The sequence below is a fragment of the Rana temporaria genome, chromosome 4 (genome assembly GCF_905171775.1).
Source record: "Rana temporaria chromosome 4, aRanTem1.1, whole genome shotgun sequence".
In the NCBI taxonomy this organism is placed as follows: Eukaryota; Metazoa; Chordata; class Amphibia; order Anura; family Ranidae; genus Rana; species Rana temporaria.
The window spans coordinates 371,753,502-371,774,393 of record NC_053492.1 but is presented as its reverse complement, the minus strand read 5'-3'; the positions used below and the strand labels follow the sequence as shown (position 1 = coordinate 371,774,393).

Sequence of the window (20,892 nt, the reverse complement as noted above, 5' to 3'; positions counted from 1 at the left end):
GGAGATTTGCTCAGTCTGCTCTGGAGACCTTTGCCAGTAAAGGGAAAAATCTCAAGTTTTTATGGTGGTTACCAGAGGCTAGACCAGATATTCTAGTGGGGTCACTTGTTCTGCGATTCCAGCTTCCTTTACACTGTGATTACTGTCCTTACAGGACTTTTAAGCATGTACTATTCAAAGCTAAAACAAAATTTGTTACACGTGGGTCACCCATGACCTCAAAGTTGAAGAAAATTTGTGATTATATATATATATATATAACAGACCAAAAGTTTGGACACACCTTCTCATTCAAAGTTTTCTTTATTTTCATGACTATGAAAATTGTAGATTCACACTGAAGGCATCAAAACTATGAATTAACACATGTGGAATTATACATAACAATCGTGTGAAACAACTGAAAATATATTTCATATTCTAGGTTCTTCAAAGTAGCCACCTTTTGCTTTGCTTACTGCTTGGCACACTCTTGGCATTCTCTTGATGAGCTTCAAGAGGTAGTCACCTGGCGCAGCACCCCATCACTCTCCTTCTTGGTCAAATAGCCCTTACACAGCCTGGAGGTGTGTTTGGGGTCATTGTCCTGTTGAAAAATAAACGATGGTCCAACTAAACACAAACCAGATGGAATAGCATGCCGCTGCAAGATGCTGTGGTAGCCATGCTGGTTCAGTATGCCTTCAATTTTGAATAAATACCCAACAGTGTCACCAGCAAAGCACCCCCAAACCATCACACCTCCTCCTCCATGCTTCACGGTGGGAACCAGGCATGTAGAGTCCATCTGTTCACATTTTCTGCGTCGCACAAAGACACGGGGTTGGAACCAAAGATCTCAAGTTTGGACTCATCGGACCAAAGCACAGATTTCCACTGGTCTAATGTCCATTCCTTGTGTTCTTTAGCCCAAAACAAGTCTCTTCTGCTTGTTGCTTTTCTTTAGCAGTGGTTTCCTAGCAGATATTCTACCATGAAGGCCTGATTCACACAGTCTCCTCTTAAGAGTTCTAGAGATGTGTCTGCTGCAAAAGGTGGCTACTTTGAAGAACCTAGAATATGAAATATATTTTCAGTTGTTTCACACTTTTTTGTTATGTATAATTCCACATGTGTTAATTCATAGTTTGATGCCTTCAGTGTGAATCTACAATTTTCATAGTCATGAAAATAAAGAAAACTCTTTGAATGAGAAGGTGTGTCCAAACTTTTGGTCTGTACTGTGTATGTGTGTATATGTATGTATATATGTATATATGTGTGTGTGTGTGTGTGTGTGTGTGTGTGTGTGTGTGTGTGTATATATATATGTATAGGTATGTATATGTGTATGTATATATATATAATATATATATATATATATATATATATATATATATATATATATATATATATATATATTCTGTGTGTGTGTGTGTGTGTGTATATATGTATATGTGTGTGTGTGTGTGTGTGTGTGTGTGTGTGTGTATGTATGTGTGTGTGTGTGTATATATATATATATGTATGTGTGTGTGTGTGTATATATATATATGTATATATATATATATATATATATATATATATATATATATATATATATACTTTGACAGAAGTAATTTTGGACATGTTGGGTAAACTTTTGTCGATCGGCTGTATTCAATGTATTCTGACAGTGCTGTGCCAGGTCCTGGTGTCGGAATACAGAAAAAGTGAGACAAAATGTATACATGGTCTGTCTGTCACTGTTCTCTCACCCTTACCCACTAAAAATCTAATGGAAAACCCTCAATGCAAATACTATAATGTGAATACTCAGACCTCAAACTAAAAAAAAAAACTCTTAAGGGTAGAAAAAGTGGAAAAAAATTACTGTATTACAATACTGCTGCAGACACTCCCGAAATGTAATAAATTCAATAAATTGAACAGTGCTGTGCTGTATGTTTAATAAATGCAAAAAAAAAAAATTCTAAACACAAACCATATATATTATCAGTGCAAATCCAAATGTATGTCCATATTATATAGTGACATAAATCATGCCATCACGTTCATCCATATATAATTATATAAATCAGAATGTTTATTTTTTTTATTATTATTATTACATTCATTGCATTCCTTCCATGGATGTGTGCATCACTTTAATTCTTACCGTGCACAACCAGTCGCCAATGTTCTCACCTTCTAGTTGTACCCAGTCTAATGCACTTTTACATTAAGCCAGGGCTGATATTCTAGGGATACTGTACATCTCTATTCTCTGGGATCCCCCAATATAAATTTGTGGGACGCTTAAAACATAGTACATATATTTTTATAAAAAATTAACCCAAAATATAATATAAACCACTTTTACAATGCACTATACTGGTGCATAGCATTACACAGGCAATTGTATAGGAATTGGCTCACAGAAAATGGTAACCGGCAGACTTTCGGTTTGCGGCGTGGGGTCAAAGGCTCCTTCCAACGCGTTGCGTCAGTCGCGTAACTTCCTCAGGGGATAAAGTCTACAGGCCGACATTTTCTGTGAGCTACTTTACACAGTGTTTGTTTTTATATCTGTAGGGCACAGTTTTGGCTAAAGGTGAACTCCAGGAATCAATCTCGATATTTATTTACTTTTCTCTAGGTACCTTATCAGTGTGCAACGATATAAACGCCAAATCACTGAAGTATATTGCTTGGCCCCTATCTCACTACAAATGTTATAAATAAATTATGCAATGGAACTGCACAGAGGAACAAAGCAGCTCCTGAAGAGAGAAATCCTAAAACTGAATCTGCTATGACTACTAGAATAACTAATGAGCCTTTTAGCATAACGTTTCAAATAAAAACATGAGCCTATGCCGGGTTTGTCCATGGCCAAACTTTATTTTGCTTTTCCAATAAATGTTATATAAGGGAGGCATTCATGAACATGTAAAATCTGAAATGCATAGAGAAACAAAAGCAAGATGAAACTTTCTGAATTAAATTTCCAAATTGTACTTCTCCTTGGAAATACTGTGTTTATACAAGAACATTACTTTTGTGTGATGTTCCTGCTAATGGAACAACTTTGAATACCTTCAAATATCAGAATCAAGAGCAGGGATGATCAAATAAATCTTGCTATATCCAGGTTTTCATAGAATTGGTGTGACCAGATGTTCACAGTGGGTCTTAAATTACACTAGACCATATCTGGTCTGCTCACCACTGACCTCTGGTAAGAAGTGCAAGTTGACGACAGAGTATCATACTATCATTCTTCCTATGAAATAACCAGATGTGTACAGAGTGGCGACCGGTACAAAAGTTGATCTTTAAGGACTTTTTTTTTTTTTTAAACGTTTAGTAATATACAAAATTCAGACAACGCATTGGGGGAGGGGTAGTTTCTCTCCCCTGTTATGGGGCTTGACCATTTGATGGTAATGAAGGCACATCAGAATGCGCTAAGATTGGAATCTTAAAGATTCCAGAATCAAAATACTTTTGCTACATTCAAATTAAACAAGGGATCACCCCTTCTAAAGAAAAAGTTTCATAGGACATGCCATACTATATATTAAGTGGAAGAAAAATCTTAACTGCTTGCCGACCAGCCGCCGCAGTTCTACGGCGGCAGGGTCGGCTCTGCTGGGTGAGAGCACGTAGCTATACGTCACCTCGCCCAGCAGCCAATAGGGGCGCCCCGCGCACTCGTCCCCGACTCCCATGCGCATTCACTGGCGGGCGCGATCGCCCGCCATTACTAGTAAAAAAATATATAAAAATACCCCCTATTTTGTAAACGCTATAACTTTTGCGCAAACCAATCAAACGCTTATTGCAATTTTTTTTTTTTTTTTTTTTTTTACAAAAAATATTTAGAAGAATACGCATCGGCCTAAACTTAGGAAAAAAAGTTTTATATATTTTTGGGGGATATTTACAAAAAGTAAAAAATTTTCATTTTTTTCAAAATTTCTCTATTTTTGTTTATAGCGCAAAAACTAGAAAACCGCATAGGTGATCAAATACCACCAAAAGAAAGCTCTATTTGTGGGGGAAAAAGAACACCAATTTTGTTTGGGAGCCACGTCGCACGACTGCGCAATTGTCAGTTAAAGCGACGCAGTGCCGAATCGCAAAAAGTGCTCTGGTCTTTGACCAGCAATATGGCTTGGGGGTTAAGTGGCTAAAGCAGATATTAATGGATAAGTTCACTTATTTAAAAAAAAGCATTTTACCAGCGATCAGCAGATTGCTAGTCCCATGCAGGTCTCCTGCAGATTTGTCACTGAAGGTAAGGTTGGAGTTCAGCTTTAATCTTACAACTACTGATCTTACACTTGGTTCTCTGTATCAAAACACTTTATATAAGGTGATTTTGGTCTCCTTTTGGTAGGTTTAGTCCCTGAACAGTAAACAGAAAATGTTTGTAGCATTAATACAGCCTTTCTTTAACAAGCCAAGAGAAATTCTTAGGGAAAAAAAAAACAGATGGTAAGCTTTAATGAGGTCTGATACAGACATGACAGCCTTATGATCAACAAATTGTTAACCAGCATTTTTAGTTACTCATGCTACTTTTTTTTTTATGTGGAAATCCTGCATTAATTACAACCTTCTTGCACCCATCTTACACATTCTTACTCATTTGCAAAATAATTTAGATTAGATTGTACTAGACCCTGGAACCTTCCCTCTCCTCTTACTTTTGACTCTAAACGTTCTAATTGCACTTCATTGGCTAATTTGTTTTGCTTTCCTAACATTTCTATAACAAATTGGATCTATCCTTTTCAATAATACTACAAACTGACTGCCTATAAAACATTGTATGCAAAGCCTGTAGATAAGTTATCTGTGTTTTTGATGGTTATTGAAAAGATTAACAAAAACTCTTCTGAGCGCATGCCAGGTCCCCAAAAGCCAGCCATAGATGGTACGATTTTTCTTTCCTGCAACCATGGGTTGGTAATATTCGCATGAAAATTTGACAGGCTGGTTGTACCCAAGTTGATTGATCAACTTGGGTACAATCAGCCTGTCTATACATGGTTTGAATCTCGGCCGGTCTCTGCTGAATCGTCTATGGTCAACTTAACTTAAAGGGTCACTAAAGGAATTTTTTTTTTTTTAGCTAAATGGCTTACTTTACCTTACTGCAGTACTGGTTTCATGTCCTCATTGCTCGTTTTAGCTTTGATGTTGCTGTAAAACTGCTCTGATCTCCACACTTCCTGGTTGTCTATTTCCTTATAACCATCATACTGGGAGCTTTTCACGATGATCTAAGCTGTCATTACTGTGTGTCTAAAACTTAACAGAACCAATCAGATTCATTTTAAAAACAAAACACTGCCCTGGATTTGTTTGTTTTTGTTCTGTGGGTCGCTTTACTTCACTTAAACATGAAACCAGTTTAAAAACGAAAGTGAAACTAGAGGCACATTATATGATTGAATTTAATCTATTTTTAATCATTTTTAAAAGGAATCGGTTAACTTTTATGTCTCTATACCCTGTAAACAGTCATTTTAGCAAAACATTTTTTTTCCTTTTTAGTGATCCTTTAAGAAGTTTTACTTCTAGAAATGGGCATAAATGAACATCTAGTTCCGTTTGGGACATTTTGAATACCCGTGTCCTTGTTGAGTGATTTTGGAGGCAGGTTTGAATATTTTGGCTAGTTCAGAATTTTTTTTTTTACTTTATCCTCTATGCAGTATTTGACATTGGTGAAGCTTGACTCTGCACTTTTAACCCCTACAAGTGTCTCATCCTCAAACATTATATATATATATATATATATATATATATATATATATATATATATATATATATATATATATATATATATATATATATATATATATATATAAACAATTTTTGCACTACTGCACTGCCTACTCTGTCACATAGGCAAGAATGAAGATTCCACTCCTAAAGCCTCCTGGGATATACATGTTACATACCCCAGGGGGCATCAACTTCAACACATTGGCCAGAGGAGGGTGGATCTGGATGCCACCTGCTGACCTAGGAAGAGGCAGCCAGCTTTCCATGATGTCATGAAGGAAGATGGTTGTGTGGGACCTGGAGTGTAGGCACAGTTCAGTGGATCACAGGACAATGCTGGCTTTTATGTCCATGTGAGTATGTTTGAGGTCAAACCAGTAGACAAGGTAAGGGGGTAAGAAAAAAATGTACTGGGGAAGTTATATTTAACTTTATCAGCTTTATTCAATTAAACATAGTTTAATTTGTGGTGTTACCATTGCTGCAGAAACAATACTCTGAGCTCCTTCCAACTACTGGTCATGTGAGCAGCATTGCACTATTGTCTCTGCCAAAGAGTGGGATTTCTGTTCAATCTGAGCTGCTGATTTGCCAGCTGTGCCTCAATGGATTCCCCCAAGTCCTTCAGCAAATAACACCTGGCCAAAGGCTGGGCTGTACACAATTTTTGTATATGTAGATTTGCTTACTAGAGGAGAGATCAGTCCATACTAAAGCCTCATACACACAATGAGTAAATGTAACTAATCCTTGTGCTGCTTTTTTTTTTTTTTTTTTTTTTTTTTTTTTGTCCTTTTAAAAAAAAAAAAAAAAAAAATCGTATGAACTGTCGTGATTGGCTCTCGAAAGTTGTGTACTAGTTATCAGATCATCATTCGATCACTTAGAAACCAGTATTTTATGTCCAATTTTCTGATCGTGTGTACTAGGCTTTAAGCGCCTATGTGTTTTGCTTGTGTCAGGAACCTGTCAGTGTAGAGATAAATGATCTATACCTGCTGACTTGTGGTGGCACAAGCTCTGGGTTCATATTGCTTACTGCCACTACTACTTAAGTCACTGACTTATCACATGTGTGAACACCTTTTTCAAGGTCAATCACTTGCACCGTGATGAAGACAGGATGGGTAGCAATGAAGATTACACCAGCATAAAGCTAGTGAGCAATAACTTCCATAATTCTATCCTAAGAAGTTCCTCTGAAGTCTGGTGCCCCTGCAGAAAATATTGCATGATTTTGCAATTTTTACCTGGATAAACATACTCCATAAGCAAACGGGCCTAACATGTAGGCACTAGAAGATCCTGAAATGTGGTGCTGCAGGTGATGGAGGTATTATATATATGTTTTTTTACTTCCAAGTTTTGGGGGGATAAAAGGCTGAAGGTTTAGTTTGATGCATCTAAAACAAATGCAGATGAGCAACTATTGGCACATTGATATCACTTATGGTTCTGAACGGAGAATTGAAATTTAACTAAAAGCTAAATTTTAATTTTGGGTAGAGGCGAGAGGGATTAAAACGTGTTTTTTTTTTTTTTTTTTTTTTTTTTTTTTTTTTTTAAATTGCTCTGTGCCCCTATTTGCCTGGTTTACTGTTATAAATTTAGCCTCTTCATGCCTAAGCATCTCTGACACTTGTTGCTTACAAGTTAAAGTCGGTAATTTTTTTTTTCTAGAAAATTACTTGGCATTCCCAAATAAATATAAAAAAAATATATATATATATATATATATATATATATATATATATATATATTTTTAGCAGAGACCCTAGAGCATAACATTTTGCAATATTTTATGTCACACTGAAATACACGTTCATGAATTAAAAAAAAAAACACTAAAGTTAGCCCAATTTTATTTATTTTTTAACTATTTACGTCAAGTAAATAGATACCCAACATGTCATTCTTTAAAATTTCTCCCATTCATTTGAATAGCGACGCTTTAAAAATGTGTACAGGTTACCTGTTTAGAGTTAGAGGAGGTCTTGCATGAGAAGTATTGTTCTAGCTCTGATGCCTCACGTGTGGTTTGAACACTGTTTATATTTGCAGGCACAACTTGCGTATGCATTCGCGAGCACTGAGGAATAGGGCGTTTTAAAAAAAAAAAAAAAATGACACTGTCCCTTATTACATTTTTTTCTTTGAGCACTTATTGCTGTCGCAAGGAATGTAAACATCCCTTGTGACAGTAATAGGCAGTGACAGGTACTCAGGTATGGCTGTTTTGAATGCTATCAGTGCGGAGGGGGTGGGAAACGTCCCTTACCGCTGCTTGTAATAACAGCCGTGCGGCTGCTAAACCTCATCGGTGGTTGTTACAAGTAAGCCAACTGCAGCATCACCCCAATACTACCTTTTTGAAGCTGAAGGCTACATATTTGTGGTACGTCTGTCCCCTCTATCACTTGTCGCCAAGTCATAGAGGGGACATTTTCCGATGGGGACACTAGTTCTGGTGACCTCCCATAATTTGCAGGGATTTCCCCCTCACTTCTTTTTTGGCTATGAGACTGAATTTGAAGGGAAATCTCTGCAATGGGACACCGATTGCGGAAAAAAAAATCTGACCTGGGGTATAACGCTCCCTTGCTCTATCCAAAATGGGGGAAGAAAAGTTTTGCCTATAGTTCTACTTTTAAGTGCTGTTAATGGTCACTGAGAATCTTTGAGGAAAAAACACCTATCTAACAAATCTTTGTTCCAATATCCCCAATGTGTATCCTGTCCATGACCTCAGCCACACCCAACTACTACATCAGTTATGTAACTATCATGAAGAGGATTCAACAACATAACACTACAGTTCTCTGCTCGGACATATAAGAAACCATAGCTGGATGTAGCAAGATGGGACATACTGTATCTTGTATCCCAGACCTACTATTTGTAGGAATGGGAGTCTTTTTTAAATCTAATAAAAAAATATAAAATTGGCTGTATACAGTTTTAAAGTATGCATCTAGGAATAAACTGCCTAGCATGCTCTTTTGATCCAATGTTCAATTATTAAAGACCACATCCTAGTGATGTGCTGGAAGCTTTTCTTTTTCTTGTCTGAATTATTTAGGTCTGCCCATACATGGAATATTGCAGACACAGACCGCAAGGCGATATAGAAATGTGAAAACAAACGCAGACTTTTGACCATATGTAGTCCAATCTTGTTGCAGAGACAAAAAAAAAACATGCGTTTTATATGGATTGTCTTGCTTGCTTTTGTAGCAGTGTTTTATATGATGTATTCTAATAAGCCGTTCCCAAGAGCTGGGTATTTGTGTGTCAGAGCGATTTGCCAGGTGAGTCAGTGTTCCAGACCTATTTTAGGAAGCTGTCTCATGATCGTTCTTTGCTGACACTTCACCTGTGCTTTAGCAGTTAGGCCTGTTGTACACAGGTAGGGATTATTGTACAAGTCAAGTCTTTTAGCCTGGGTTCACTTGTGTGAGCACATACATTGCATGTGATTCACACCCGCACTGCGGTGCCGATCACCTGCGATGTCTGTGCAATGCGAGTTTAGCCATACAGTTGTATGGCTGAACTAACATTGGATTTGAAGGAATTTAATGCAGGGACTTGTTTTTTCCCCGCACTGGAATCGGATCGCATGGGTGTTCTCACCCATGCGATCTGTTTCCTGTACGAGTTCACAGTTCGCACTGCGTTCTGTGAACTGATCTGGGGGTGTCATTAACATTGCATTGACACCTGCGGTGTGAACTGCCTGCGGGAGAATTGCAATGCGGGAACCGGCGCTGGAATCGAAGCAAAAGTAAAGCTGGCAATTCTCTAGTCGAATTTTGAGCAAAATGTTTAGTTTTAAGAACGTTAGCTTTTCTAATCATTAAAGGAGAAGTCCAGCCTGAGCTTTTTAGGCTGGGCTTCTCCTCTGGGTCACAGGAGTGCAATTCGTTTTGCACGCCTGTGACCCGTTTTCAGCGTAGAGCGGTCTGGGCAGCGCTTCATCCCGACTTCCAAGTCTGGATCCGCCAGCTGCCCTAGGTGATGCCAGTCTCAACGAGCCGCTGAGACAGCCGCAACCCCACCCCTGTACGGCTCAGCGCTCCAATGAGCGCTGAGTAGAGCAGAAGCGATGCCGACGGCATCGCTCTGCTCGAGGAGGAGTGAGAACCGAGCCGTCAGCGATGCTCGGTTCTCGGTGAAGAGATGCTGGGGGACAGATACAGCAACAGACTTCTCTTTTAAGCCTGGTACACACAATGAGATTATCGCACGAATGATCGTCTGTTTTATTTTTGCATGCTAATCTCATAGTGAAAATAAAGAGGTTACTAGATTTATGAAAACTCTCATATGACACAATACAACATCGGAAGTGATGTATTATTATACAGGATTTATATAGCGCCAACAGTTTGCGCCGCGCTTTACAACATCGGGGAAAACAGTACAATACAGGAGGAATCGGAGGGCCCTGCTCGTTGGAGCTTACAATCTAGAAGGGAGGGTCATGTGGAACAAAGGGTAGTATGTGTTTTTCCGTTTCCAGGCATGCGTGGTCTTGCTCTTCTGGTTTTATTTTATTGTTTTTTGACAAACTACTGATTAAACAAATTGTGTGATCTGGTTTTGTACAGAAACATTTTTGTGTTTTGTACTTAATTGTATTTGTCCTTTTATTTAGGTTACTGAGTTTATGAAAATTCTCGTAAAACAGAATAAAAATTCAGAAGTGATGCAATGTGTTGTATTGTATTTGTATTATATTTTCGGATGAAAACTGTGCTGATTAAGCAAAAATAGTACGATCTGGTAACATTTTCGTGTTTTGTCTCTTCGAAAAATAACGGATGAACTGTTGTGATCGGCTCTTGAAAGCTGTGTATTAATGAGCAGATTATGATCAGCCGTGCCCAATCACAATGTAAACAGGAAGAGCCATTGAGTGTCTAAGGTGGTGTTTCTCTTTCTCCTTCTTCTCTTTCTCTCTCTTTCTCTCATGCAGAACTTCTTGCAGATGAGGAATGAGTTGGCAGTGTACACAAAAAAAAACATGGTTACTAGCTGGAGATCAAAATGTGTAATTACATTTATTTAATTTTTTTTAAATAGATTTTTCTTTTACTTTCAATGATAAACAGGACAAATAGAGAGGGGGTCTCTTTAAAAAGGGGCACAGACAGCAATAAAACCTGACAGGTGTTCTGATTCCACTCCCTTCTCTTTAAAATTAGGTAAAAAATTGTGCCTTTATAACAATAACTTTTTCATAAATTACGATACTATAGAAATGCATACCTTTTTTGAGGGGTAGGGAGGTGACCAGCCTTTCATATTTATTTATTTTTTGCTGCAAGACAATATCACCATTTTTTTGTAATATATACACAAAACTATGAATGAAAATGAAAAATGCATTATTTTAATTTCAACAGTTTAAAAAAAAAAAATATTTCTGTACTAGTTCCTTTAGATAAAGTGCATATTTTATTTCATAATTTGTGTGTGTGTGTATGTATATATGTGTGTGTGTGTGTGTGTGTGTGTGTGTGTGTGTATATGTATATATATATATATATATATATATATATATATATATATATATATAATATAATTCCACTAACCTGAGGATCCCGGTACAAAGCAAATAAAAGGTGCAAATAAGGCTTTTTTCCTGTTCAGTTTTATTCAATTTTGTTATGCAAGTCTGAGAAACAGCAAACAAGACTTGAATTTTTTTTTTTAAAACCTTAATAGGAAAAACATATACTGTATATATCAAAAGAAAAATGGCTCAGGGGAATTATGGGTTAGTTAGTTGGGGCATGTTATAGTTAACTAAATGTTGGTGTATTAAATAGGAATACATTTTGACTTTTCTTTTTTTTAACTGATGGCTAAGCAGATCAGAGGTTACTCCCTTAATCTACATATGAATAAAATGGTAAATGAAATGTTATTGTTAGTGTTTTACTAAATGACACTAGAGTGTCCCAGATGCAAGGGGTACCCTGGCTGACCATTTACACATGTCCTAGAGATGCCCCAAACTGGTACACTATTGGAACAAAATCGTATCAATTAATCAAGCCTTTCAGGTGTTTCAAGTAACCCCCCTGACCTGTATCTTGAGATTTCTTGAACGGTTTACACCTCAAACCGGGACTGCCATCTCCCGTCTGTTGTGCCTGGCTCACAAATGCATTCTGTTGAAATGGATAGCACCTCTCCCTCTTGCGCTTGAGGAATGACATAATCCAAGTTGATGCCACCCTGCTCAAAGAAAGGTATATTTTGAAATCCCAAGGTACCCCGTTTAAGTTCAGTAAACTATGGGACCCCTGACTGCAGGTACCCCGGGTTTAGCTCCAGCAACCATTGTCTCTGCAAATCTACACAGGCTCATGTAAGCAGATCAAGACATGGGTGGGACTGTCAAACCTATAGCAGGCTGCTAGCAGTAGGGTCGTTTTTAGTTTAGAATTGTTCAGTGGCAATGTTTTAGGCAAGCATTTACTCATTCTCACTGCATTATTTTGCTATTCACAGTAAGAATACAATTTTTATATATATTTTGGTGTATACTACTCAAGCACAATATATCTTTGACATGCATTACTGATACTCCTTACTGAACCAGATATTTTATGTATGCAAGTCGTTCTGTGTCCATTGTGAGAACAGCCATACTGCCTTTGGGAGCTTTGCCCTTTGTCTATGTATCCCTTTTTATTTTGTTTGGTTGTTTGAATGTAAAAAGTCTAAATCTCTTAATAAAAACTACTTGACAAAAAAACATACCTATCTCATATATGTAATAAAAGACCTGCAAACAACCACACACTAAACCATGCAAACTAACTGAACCTAAAGTGGTTGACTAAAGGCTGGATGGACTTTTCACTTGGCAAAGACATTTTCCTTCAGTGGATGCAGTACAAATTTACTTTGTAAAGAATACACAATTATGTGCAAGAAAACAAACACGTATTTTGCTAACACATGATTGGGTGATTGAAGTCAGCAGAGCTTTACCTCACTCGCTAAGCAAAGCTTCCTTGCCAAATGAACAGAATATTTGTCTTTAGTAAATCAACCCCATGGACCAGGGGTCTCCAAACTTTCTAAAGATAGACAGTTTACTGTCGTTCAAACTTTAGGGGGACCGGACTGTGCCCAGTGGGAGTAAACAATGTCGTCTCAATGTCTTTGGTGTCAGTGGAAGGAATCTTACCCCATTGTTTGTGTCAGTGGAAGGAAATATGTCTCATTGCTGGTGGGAGTAATGTTGTCCTATTGGTGTCCATGGCAGGAAAAATGCCTAAAGGGCCGCAATTTGGAAACCACTGCTATAGACTAATCTCTATAACGCCTAAACTATAAGATTTTCCTGAGAGAAACATGAGGCCTGCCATTGATAATGTAGTTGTCCCGATACCACTTTAAGACCGAGTACAAGTACCGATACTTTTTTTTCAAGTACTCGCCAATTGCCGATACTTTTATTTAATCTCATATGACAGTGGCACATGTGTCAGTTTTTTTTTACATTTTTTTTTTTTAAGGGGGGTGGAATGGACAGTGTCAGTGTTTTTTTTAGAAACAAAAATATATATTTTTTACAGACCTCTGACATCTCCCCTTTGAGACAGAGAAAGGGACTAGGGACATATTCCCCAGTCCCTTTTTTGGCAGCCTCAGCTGCACTGAAAATGAATGGAGAGAAGACAGCGGCTCCTCTCCATTCATTAACTGAGACATCGTAATCGCAGGAGGTTACAATGTTCCAGTTATGTGAATGGACAGAGTTGGTGATCACGGACTCTGTTCTTTCAGAGTACTAAGGAGCCAGATTTACCGGCTCCTACCTCCGCTTTCCACCCTGACAGATCGAGGGGGACAGCAGCACGGAGGGGGAGAAGAGATGGGACAGATGCACGGAGGGGGACAGCAGCACGGAGAAGGACACAGGAGAACGAAGGGCTATGGCAGCATGGAGGGGGACAGCAGCAGAACGGAGGGGGACTGGGAGTATACAGGGACAGTCATCAGTGATCGTGTGTGGGAGAGTTGCATGCACCGATCACCGCTGATTTCACGAAAGCAGCTGAAAGCTGGGGGGGGGGGAGGGGGAGAGAAACAGGCCCGCTGCCAGACTTTGAAATCTATACAGGGTGATCGGTGCTTGTAACTCTCCCACCGCACTGATAACCCTGACTGCCCAGGTATCGGGTGAAGCATCGTAGCATTTGCAGGAGTACAAGTACTCGGGCAAATGCTTGGTATCGGTACCAATACTAGTATCGCTATTGGGACAACCCTAATTGATAACATCTCATTCTTTAACCCTTTCCCGCCTGCACTATAGCCGAAAGATGGCTACAGCGCAGGCTTAAAATGCGGGGAGGGAGTCCATGGACATCCTCCTCTGCTCAAGTAGGGCAGGACGCTCCTGTGATTGCCGAGTCCTCTGGACTTGGCTGATTACAGATCGGGGTAAAGGGCCAAGTACAGCAGCTCTTTACCATTTGATCAGCTGATGACGGAAGTAAACAGAAGCTGGTTATCTGCTTTTTTTTTTCTCCCCTCACGCTGGTAGTGTGAGGGGGGGCGTTAACCGGCTTATGTTACAGGGACATCAGTGCCCTCCTATCATTGGCCATCATTGCCTCATCAATGTCGCTTATTAGTGCCACCTCTGTGCCACCTCATCAGTGCATCCTCTCAGCGCCCATCAGTAAAGGAGAAAAATGTAATGTTTGCAAAAATTTTATAACAAACTATAAAGTTTTTTTTTTTTTTTTTTTCCTAAAATTTTGTTTTGGCAAAAAATAAACTCAGCGGTGATTTAAATACCACGAAAAAGCTTTATTTGTGTGAAAAAAATTATAAAAAATTTCATATGGGTACAGTGTTGCATGACCATGTAATTGTCATTTAAAGTGCGACAGCTGAAAAGTGGCCTGGGCAGGAAGGGGGTAAAAATGCCCAGTAGGCAAGTGGTTAAAAGGGCCGGGGTGCAATGTTGGACCATTTTTGGGCTAAAAGGGTCATGGTGCATTTTTGGGCTAAAAGGGCCGGGAGTGCAATTTTGGACCATTTTTGCAGAATTTCTGGCCCACTTTTCCTCACGTTTAAATACTTTTGGATGCCATTTAAAAAAAAAATTCACCTAGGAGTCACACATTTTTATCATTGAATCCAATAAGAAAAATGTGTGCCTCTTGGGTGAAGGTGTCAGTCCTTACTGAAAACGTTTAAAAGCAAGAACCCTTTTGAGTTACTAACCTGGAACAGGTAACAGAATTGAAACAGCCAGCCGTTTCAGTAGATGGTCAGCAATAGCAGCTTTACATGGGAAAGGATATTAACCACTTAAGACCCGGACCAAAATGCAGCTAAAGGACCTTGCCCCTTTTTGCGATTCGGCGGCACTGCGTCGCTTTAATTGACAATTGCGCGGTCTTGCGTCTTTTTCAAACAAAATTGGCGTCCTTTTTTGACCACAAATAGAGCTTTCTTTTGGTGGTATTTGATCACCTCAAAAATAGAGCGACAATTTTGAGAAAAATGCAATATTTTTTACTTTTTGCTATAATAAATACATTTTTTTTCCCTCAGTTTAGGCCCGATACTTATTCTTCTACTTATTTTTGGTAAAAAAAAATCGCAATAAGCGTTTATCGGTTGGTTTGCGCAAAATTTATAGCGTTTATGAAATAGGGGATAGTTTTATTGCATTTTTAGTAATTGTGTTTTTTTTTTTACTACTAATGGCGGCGATCAGCATTTTTTTTTTTCGTGACTGCGACATTATGGCGGACACTTCGGACAATTTTGACACATTTTTGGGACCATTGTAATTTTCACAGTAAAAAATGCATTTAAAATGCATTGTTTATTGTGAAAATGACAATTGCAGTTTGGAAGTTAACACCATCAGCGCCCCCCTGTGGTTATGTGACCAAGTTTGTTTACAACTGTGGGGGGGTGTGGCGTCATCGATTGTGTCCCCCTATAAAAGGGATCACACGATCGATGCAGCCGCCACAGTGAAGAACGGGGAAGCCGTGTTTACACACGGCTCTCCCCGTTCTTCAGCTCCGGGGACCGATCGCGGGACTCCAGCGGCGATCGGGTCCGCGAGTCCCGCGGTCACGGAGCTTCGGAACGGGTCGCGGGCGCGCGCCTGCGACCCCGGGCTTAAAGGACAACGTACATATACTTTGATGTGCCCAGCCGTGCCATTTTGCCGACGTATGTCGGCGTGAAGGGGTCCTTAAAGCAGAGGTTCACCCAAAAATCAACCTTCTGTCACTAGACCCAGCATACTGCTGACATCTGCAGTATGCTGAATTTTTTATTTATTTTTTGTACTTATCGTTTTAGCGGTCTTTCTTCTCCGGCTCCGAGCGGGGAATCCTTCGGGGAGTAGGCGTTCCTAAATAAAGCGCAGTTGATTGATGGGCTTGGATAGCGCGTCACGCCATCCGGAATTAGCCGACGTGACTCTCGGCTGCTTACGGCGCCTGCGCCTGCCGTGTAGAGCTGACTGCGCAGGCGCCGTAAATTGACGAGTCACGTCGGCTATTTTCGGAAGGTGTGACGCACTATCCAAGCCCGTCAATCAACTGCGCTTGATTTAGGAACGCCTATACCCGGAAGGATACGCCGCTCGGTGCCGGAGAAGAAAGACCGTTAAAATGATACAAAGTACAAGTACAAAAAAAAAAACGGCATACTGCAGATGTCGGCAGTATGCTGGATCTAGTGATTTTTGGGTGAACCCCCGCTTTAAGTGGTTAATATAGTTTCCCTTTCTCTTAAATTTGTTTTCATCATACATATACCACCTGAGTAAGTTGCAGTTACAACATGGGCGCTTCTGTAACCTCAGTCATATATTATTTTTATTTTTTTAATCAAGTAATTATACCTTTTAACTAAAAGTAGAAATGTGATTGTGTGATAAAATCCTGATTAAATGTCTTTTCTGAAATGCTCCATTTTCAGGGCCAGAGCCAAAGCCGAGAGACGCCTGTACTGATGGAGCATAAATAAACATTGATGGATGTTGAAGAAAGCAACGTGTCATTAGCCAAACAAAACTGGTTGTTCTGACCAACGCTGCTCGTGGATAGCGGACATGCTGGAAAATGTCTACTGTATTCTAAGATGCCAATTCAGTCTTCTGCCTCTTGTATATAATGTAAATTCCAAAAACCATATATTTCAGGGTCTGGATTACTTCTGATGTATTCATTTTTGTAATTATAATTTGTAAGCTTCAGAAGAATAAACGACCTTTGTGCCAACTGCATTCTATTGGTTAATATTGTGTTATATTTAAACCGCATTAGTTCAATTGTAATCTAGGCACAGTGTGAATCTGTTCATTCAGCGAGCACTCCCCGGGGATTTCTATATTCCTTGATGCCAACAACCACTCTTCTCTCAAGACTTCTTACAAATCACAGAAGAATATGTACCATTTGTAGAGTTACACTTGTGTAGCATAAGGGTCCAACGCATTTGAATTGTTTTGCTTAGGTCCTCATCCTGCATGGTTGGAAAATCTGAAGGATTTTGTACATTAAGGGTATGTTCACATCATGTCTATTGAGCTGCATTTTTCTGCACACCACCGCACATGTATGGTGTGGACAGGACAAATGGGAAAAAAATTGTTTTCTATGTGCCCTGTTCACACCATATATGTACGACGATGTGCAGAAAAACGCAACTTAATGGATAAGGCGTGTCACGAGTTTCCAAAAGTAGCCGAACTGCGAGTCAGCTCTATACGGCGCCTGCGCAGTCAGCTCTACACGGCTCCTAGTCGGTGCGCAGGCGCCGTGTAGAGCCGACTCGCAGTTCGGTTACTTTCGGAAACTTGTGACGCGCCTTATCCGCCGAGGGGAAGTTTTTCTCAAGACGTCAATCATCTGGGTGAAGTCCCACATGACACTGCGCCTCGGCATAGGAACGCCTACTCCCGCGGGAGTGTGTACCCGGAAGCCGGGTGGAAAATATCAATAATACGGTATGTACAGCAAAAAAAAAAATGGCCTACTGTAAATGTTGTAAGTATGCAGAATGTAATGTTATATACATGTTTTTAGGGTGAACCTCCGCTTTAAGAATTGAAAGAAGCCTGGAGCAACCTTTTTCTACAGTAAAGGTAAGCATGAAAGCCCCCTTTTGTTTTCTTTTTTTTTTTTTACTGTTTAACCACTTGAGATCCGCGCTATAGACGAAAGACGTCCACAGCGCGGCTCTCAAGTGCCGGGTGGACATCCTGTTGTTTACATTCCCCGTGCGCGCCGCTGGGGGCGCGCAGCGGGGAAACACTGTGCCCGGGGCATCGCTGGGAAGCCAGGTACCCGCGATCGGCGGTGACAGCAGGGACGTGGAGCTCTGTGTGTAAACACAGAGCTCCACGTCCTGTCAGGGTGAGAGGAGACCGATCTGTGTCCCTTTACATAGGGACACAGCATCGGTCACATCCCCCAGTCAGTCCCCTCCCCCCACACAGTTAGAACACACCCAGGATACACATTTAACCCCTTCCTCACCCCCTAGTGTTAACCCCTTCCTCACCCCCTAGTGTTAACCCCTTCACTGCCAGTCACATTTATACAGTAATTAGTGCATTTTTATAGCACTGATCGCTGTATAAATGTGAATGGTCCCAAAATTGTGTCCGATATGTCCACCGCAATATCACAGGCCTGACAAAAAAATCGCAGATCGCCGCAATTACTAGTAAAAAAAGGGAAAAAAAATCATAAATTTAACCCCCTATTTTGTAGGTGCTATAACTTTTGCGCAAACCAATCAATATACGCTTTTTTAACAAAAATATGTAGAAGAATACATATCGGCCTAAACCGAGGGAATTTTTATTTTTTTTAAATAATTGGGATATTATAACAAAAAGTAAAAAATATTGTGTTTTTCCAAATTTTCGGTATTTTTTTGTTTATAGCGCAGAAAATAAAAATCGCCAAAAGAAAGCTCTATTTGTGGGGGAAAAAAATGATAAAAATATAATTTGGGTACAGTGATGTATGACCGCGCAATTGTCATTCAAAATGCGTCAGCGCTGAAAGCTGAAAATTGGTCTGGGCACGAAGGGGGTTTAAGTGCCCAGTAATGAAACGCAGTAACGTTTGCGTTGAGGTCCACTTAAAAACTGCCCTGATAATGCCACGTTACTAGAAATGAAAACTCCAACTTAAGTCTAGGTTCACACTGGGAACCGCATATGAATTGCAGCGCATTCCTGTGCAAATTGTATGTAATTCTGTGCAGCGCGATTTGAGCCCATTCATTTTTTGATTGCTCAAAACGCATCGCATCAAAGAGGTGCAGGCACTTTTTTTCCCTTTTTAGCCACACTGTTTATACCCATGCAATCCGATTCAGGCAAATGCATTGCATTTGCGACCCGCTTTTGGGGTGACGTTAACTTTTAATTGACACCCGCAGCAGATAGCAGAACACAGCACTGTGGTACGGGAAACACACAGCATTCACTGCGTTTCGCACACCACATCAGTGTGAACCTGGGCTTTTAGGTCATTTTGCTTGAAATTTATGTTGTGGGTGGTTAATGTGCTATTTGCATATCTCGTGAGGATTTATCAGCAAGGTTAAAGCGAAACTTCACCTTTAAGGTGAAGTTCCGCTTTATGTCCTCAACCCCCCTGGTTTTGCATATTATAATTTTTTTTTGGGGGGGGGGTATGGGTAACTATTTACTGTTTTCCCCATCTTTGCCTGCACCCTTCTGGGACATGTTGTCCCAGAAGGCTGTTGCATCATTCACAAAGCGCAGAGTGGCTTGCACATGCGCAGTGCGAAGATGCATGCTTCCCACAGTAGACCTGCTGGCGCCAGAGTCCTGAAGACCAGGATAGAACCAGCCCAAGTAAGGACAGCACTGGACCCCTGGAGAGGTTGCTGTCTTTTTTTTTTTTTTCTTTTTTTTTTTCTTTTTTTTTTTTAGTCAGAAGCTATAGTATTTGTAGCTACTAATGAGATACTCTTTTAAAGATTTTTTCATACCTGTGTACAATTCCATAATTTTACAAACAATCCTTTCCTTTCAAAAAGAATTAACTGAAATCCTGGGTTTTTGTAGGGATGTATCAGTAGTTTTGGTAGTGTTGGGGTCAAAATTGCTGTTTTGGCTTAGGCCTCGTACACACGATAGGTTAACCAGAGGACAACGGTCTGATGGACCGTTTTCATTGGTCAAAACCGATCGTGTGTGGGCCCCATAGGTTATTTAACCATCGGTTAAAAAAAAGCCAACTTCCTTTAAATTTAACCGATGGATTCCTAACCGATGGGGGAAAAAACGATCGTTGGTAGGCACAACCATCGGTTAAAAATCCATGCATGCTCAGAATCAAGTCGACGCATGCTTGGAAGCATTGAACTTCGTTTTTCCAGCACGTTGTTGTGTTTTACGTCACCGCGTTCTGACACAATCAGTTTTTTAACCGATGGTGTGTAGGTGCGACGGACCATCAGTCAGCTTCATCGGTTAACCGACGACAACGGTCCATCAGACCGTTCTCATCGGATGGACTGATCGTGTGTACGAGGCTTTAAAGCATTGTTATTATGCCATCTATGCCAAATCACTCTTTCGTTATATGTTCAGCACTTTCACTTAACTTTTATTGGCGCATGGAGGATAAATATTTAGGTGGCAACAATTTTTTAAAGCTTGTATCTTCTACTACATTAAGAAGGAAAAAATTGTGTTTCTCATACCATTTTTAAATTATGAATTCAAATTACAGCTTATTAATATTCTTGTACAAATGTGACTTGGGACCCATTTTGTGCATGCTGTGATATGCACGAGTGAGCAAGGATTTTACATAGCAAGGAAAATGTAGAGAAAGCAAATACGGTTCTATGCACAGTGCAGTAAGTAATAAATTGCTATCACAGCACTTCACTTTTTCCACATTTATGTTACAGCCTTATTCCAAAATGGATTAAATTATTATTTTCCTCAAAATTCTACCAACAACCCATAATGACAATGGCAAAGAAGTTTAAAGTCTTTTGCAAATTTATTAAAATGTTTTTTTTTTACCAGCCATTATCAAAGCGTTCAGAATTTGGCTTGGTAAGTGG

The 20,892-nt window shown here is 39.7% G+C and overlaps 1 protein-coding gene across 1 annotated transcript in view; it reads left to right on the top strand.

The window, feature by feature from the left end:
- ZDHHC14 (zinc finger DHHC-type palmitoyltransferase 14) overlaps positions 1 to 17,053 on the top strand; it is a 148,211-nt gene extending 131,158 nt beyond the window's left edge. Inside the window, exon 11 of the mRNA XM_040350959.1 lies at positions 16,747 to 17,053. Within this exon, the coding sequence (XP_040206893.1) occupies positions 16,747 to 16,794 (48 nt within the window). The 3' untranslated portion in view covers positions 16,795 to 17,053. The remainder of the gene's footprint in view (positions 1 to 16,746) is intronic.
- The last annotated feature ends 3,839 nt before the right edge of the window (positions 17,054 to 20,892 follow it).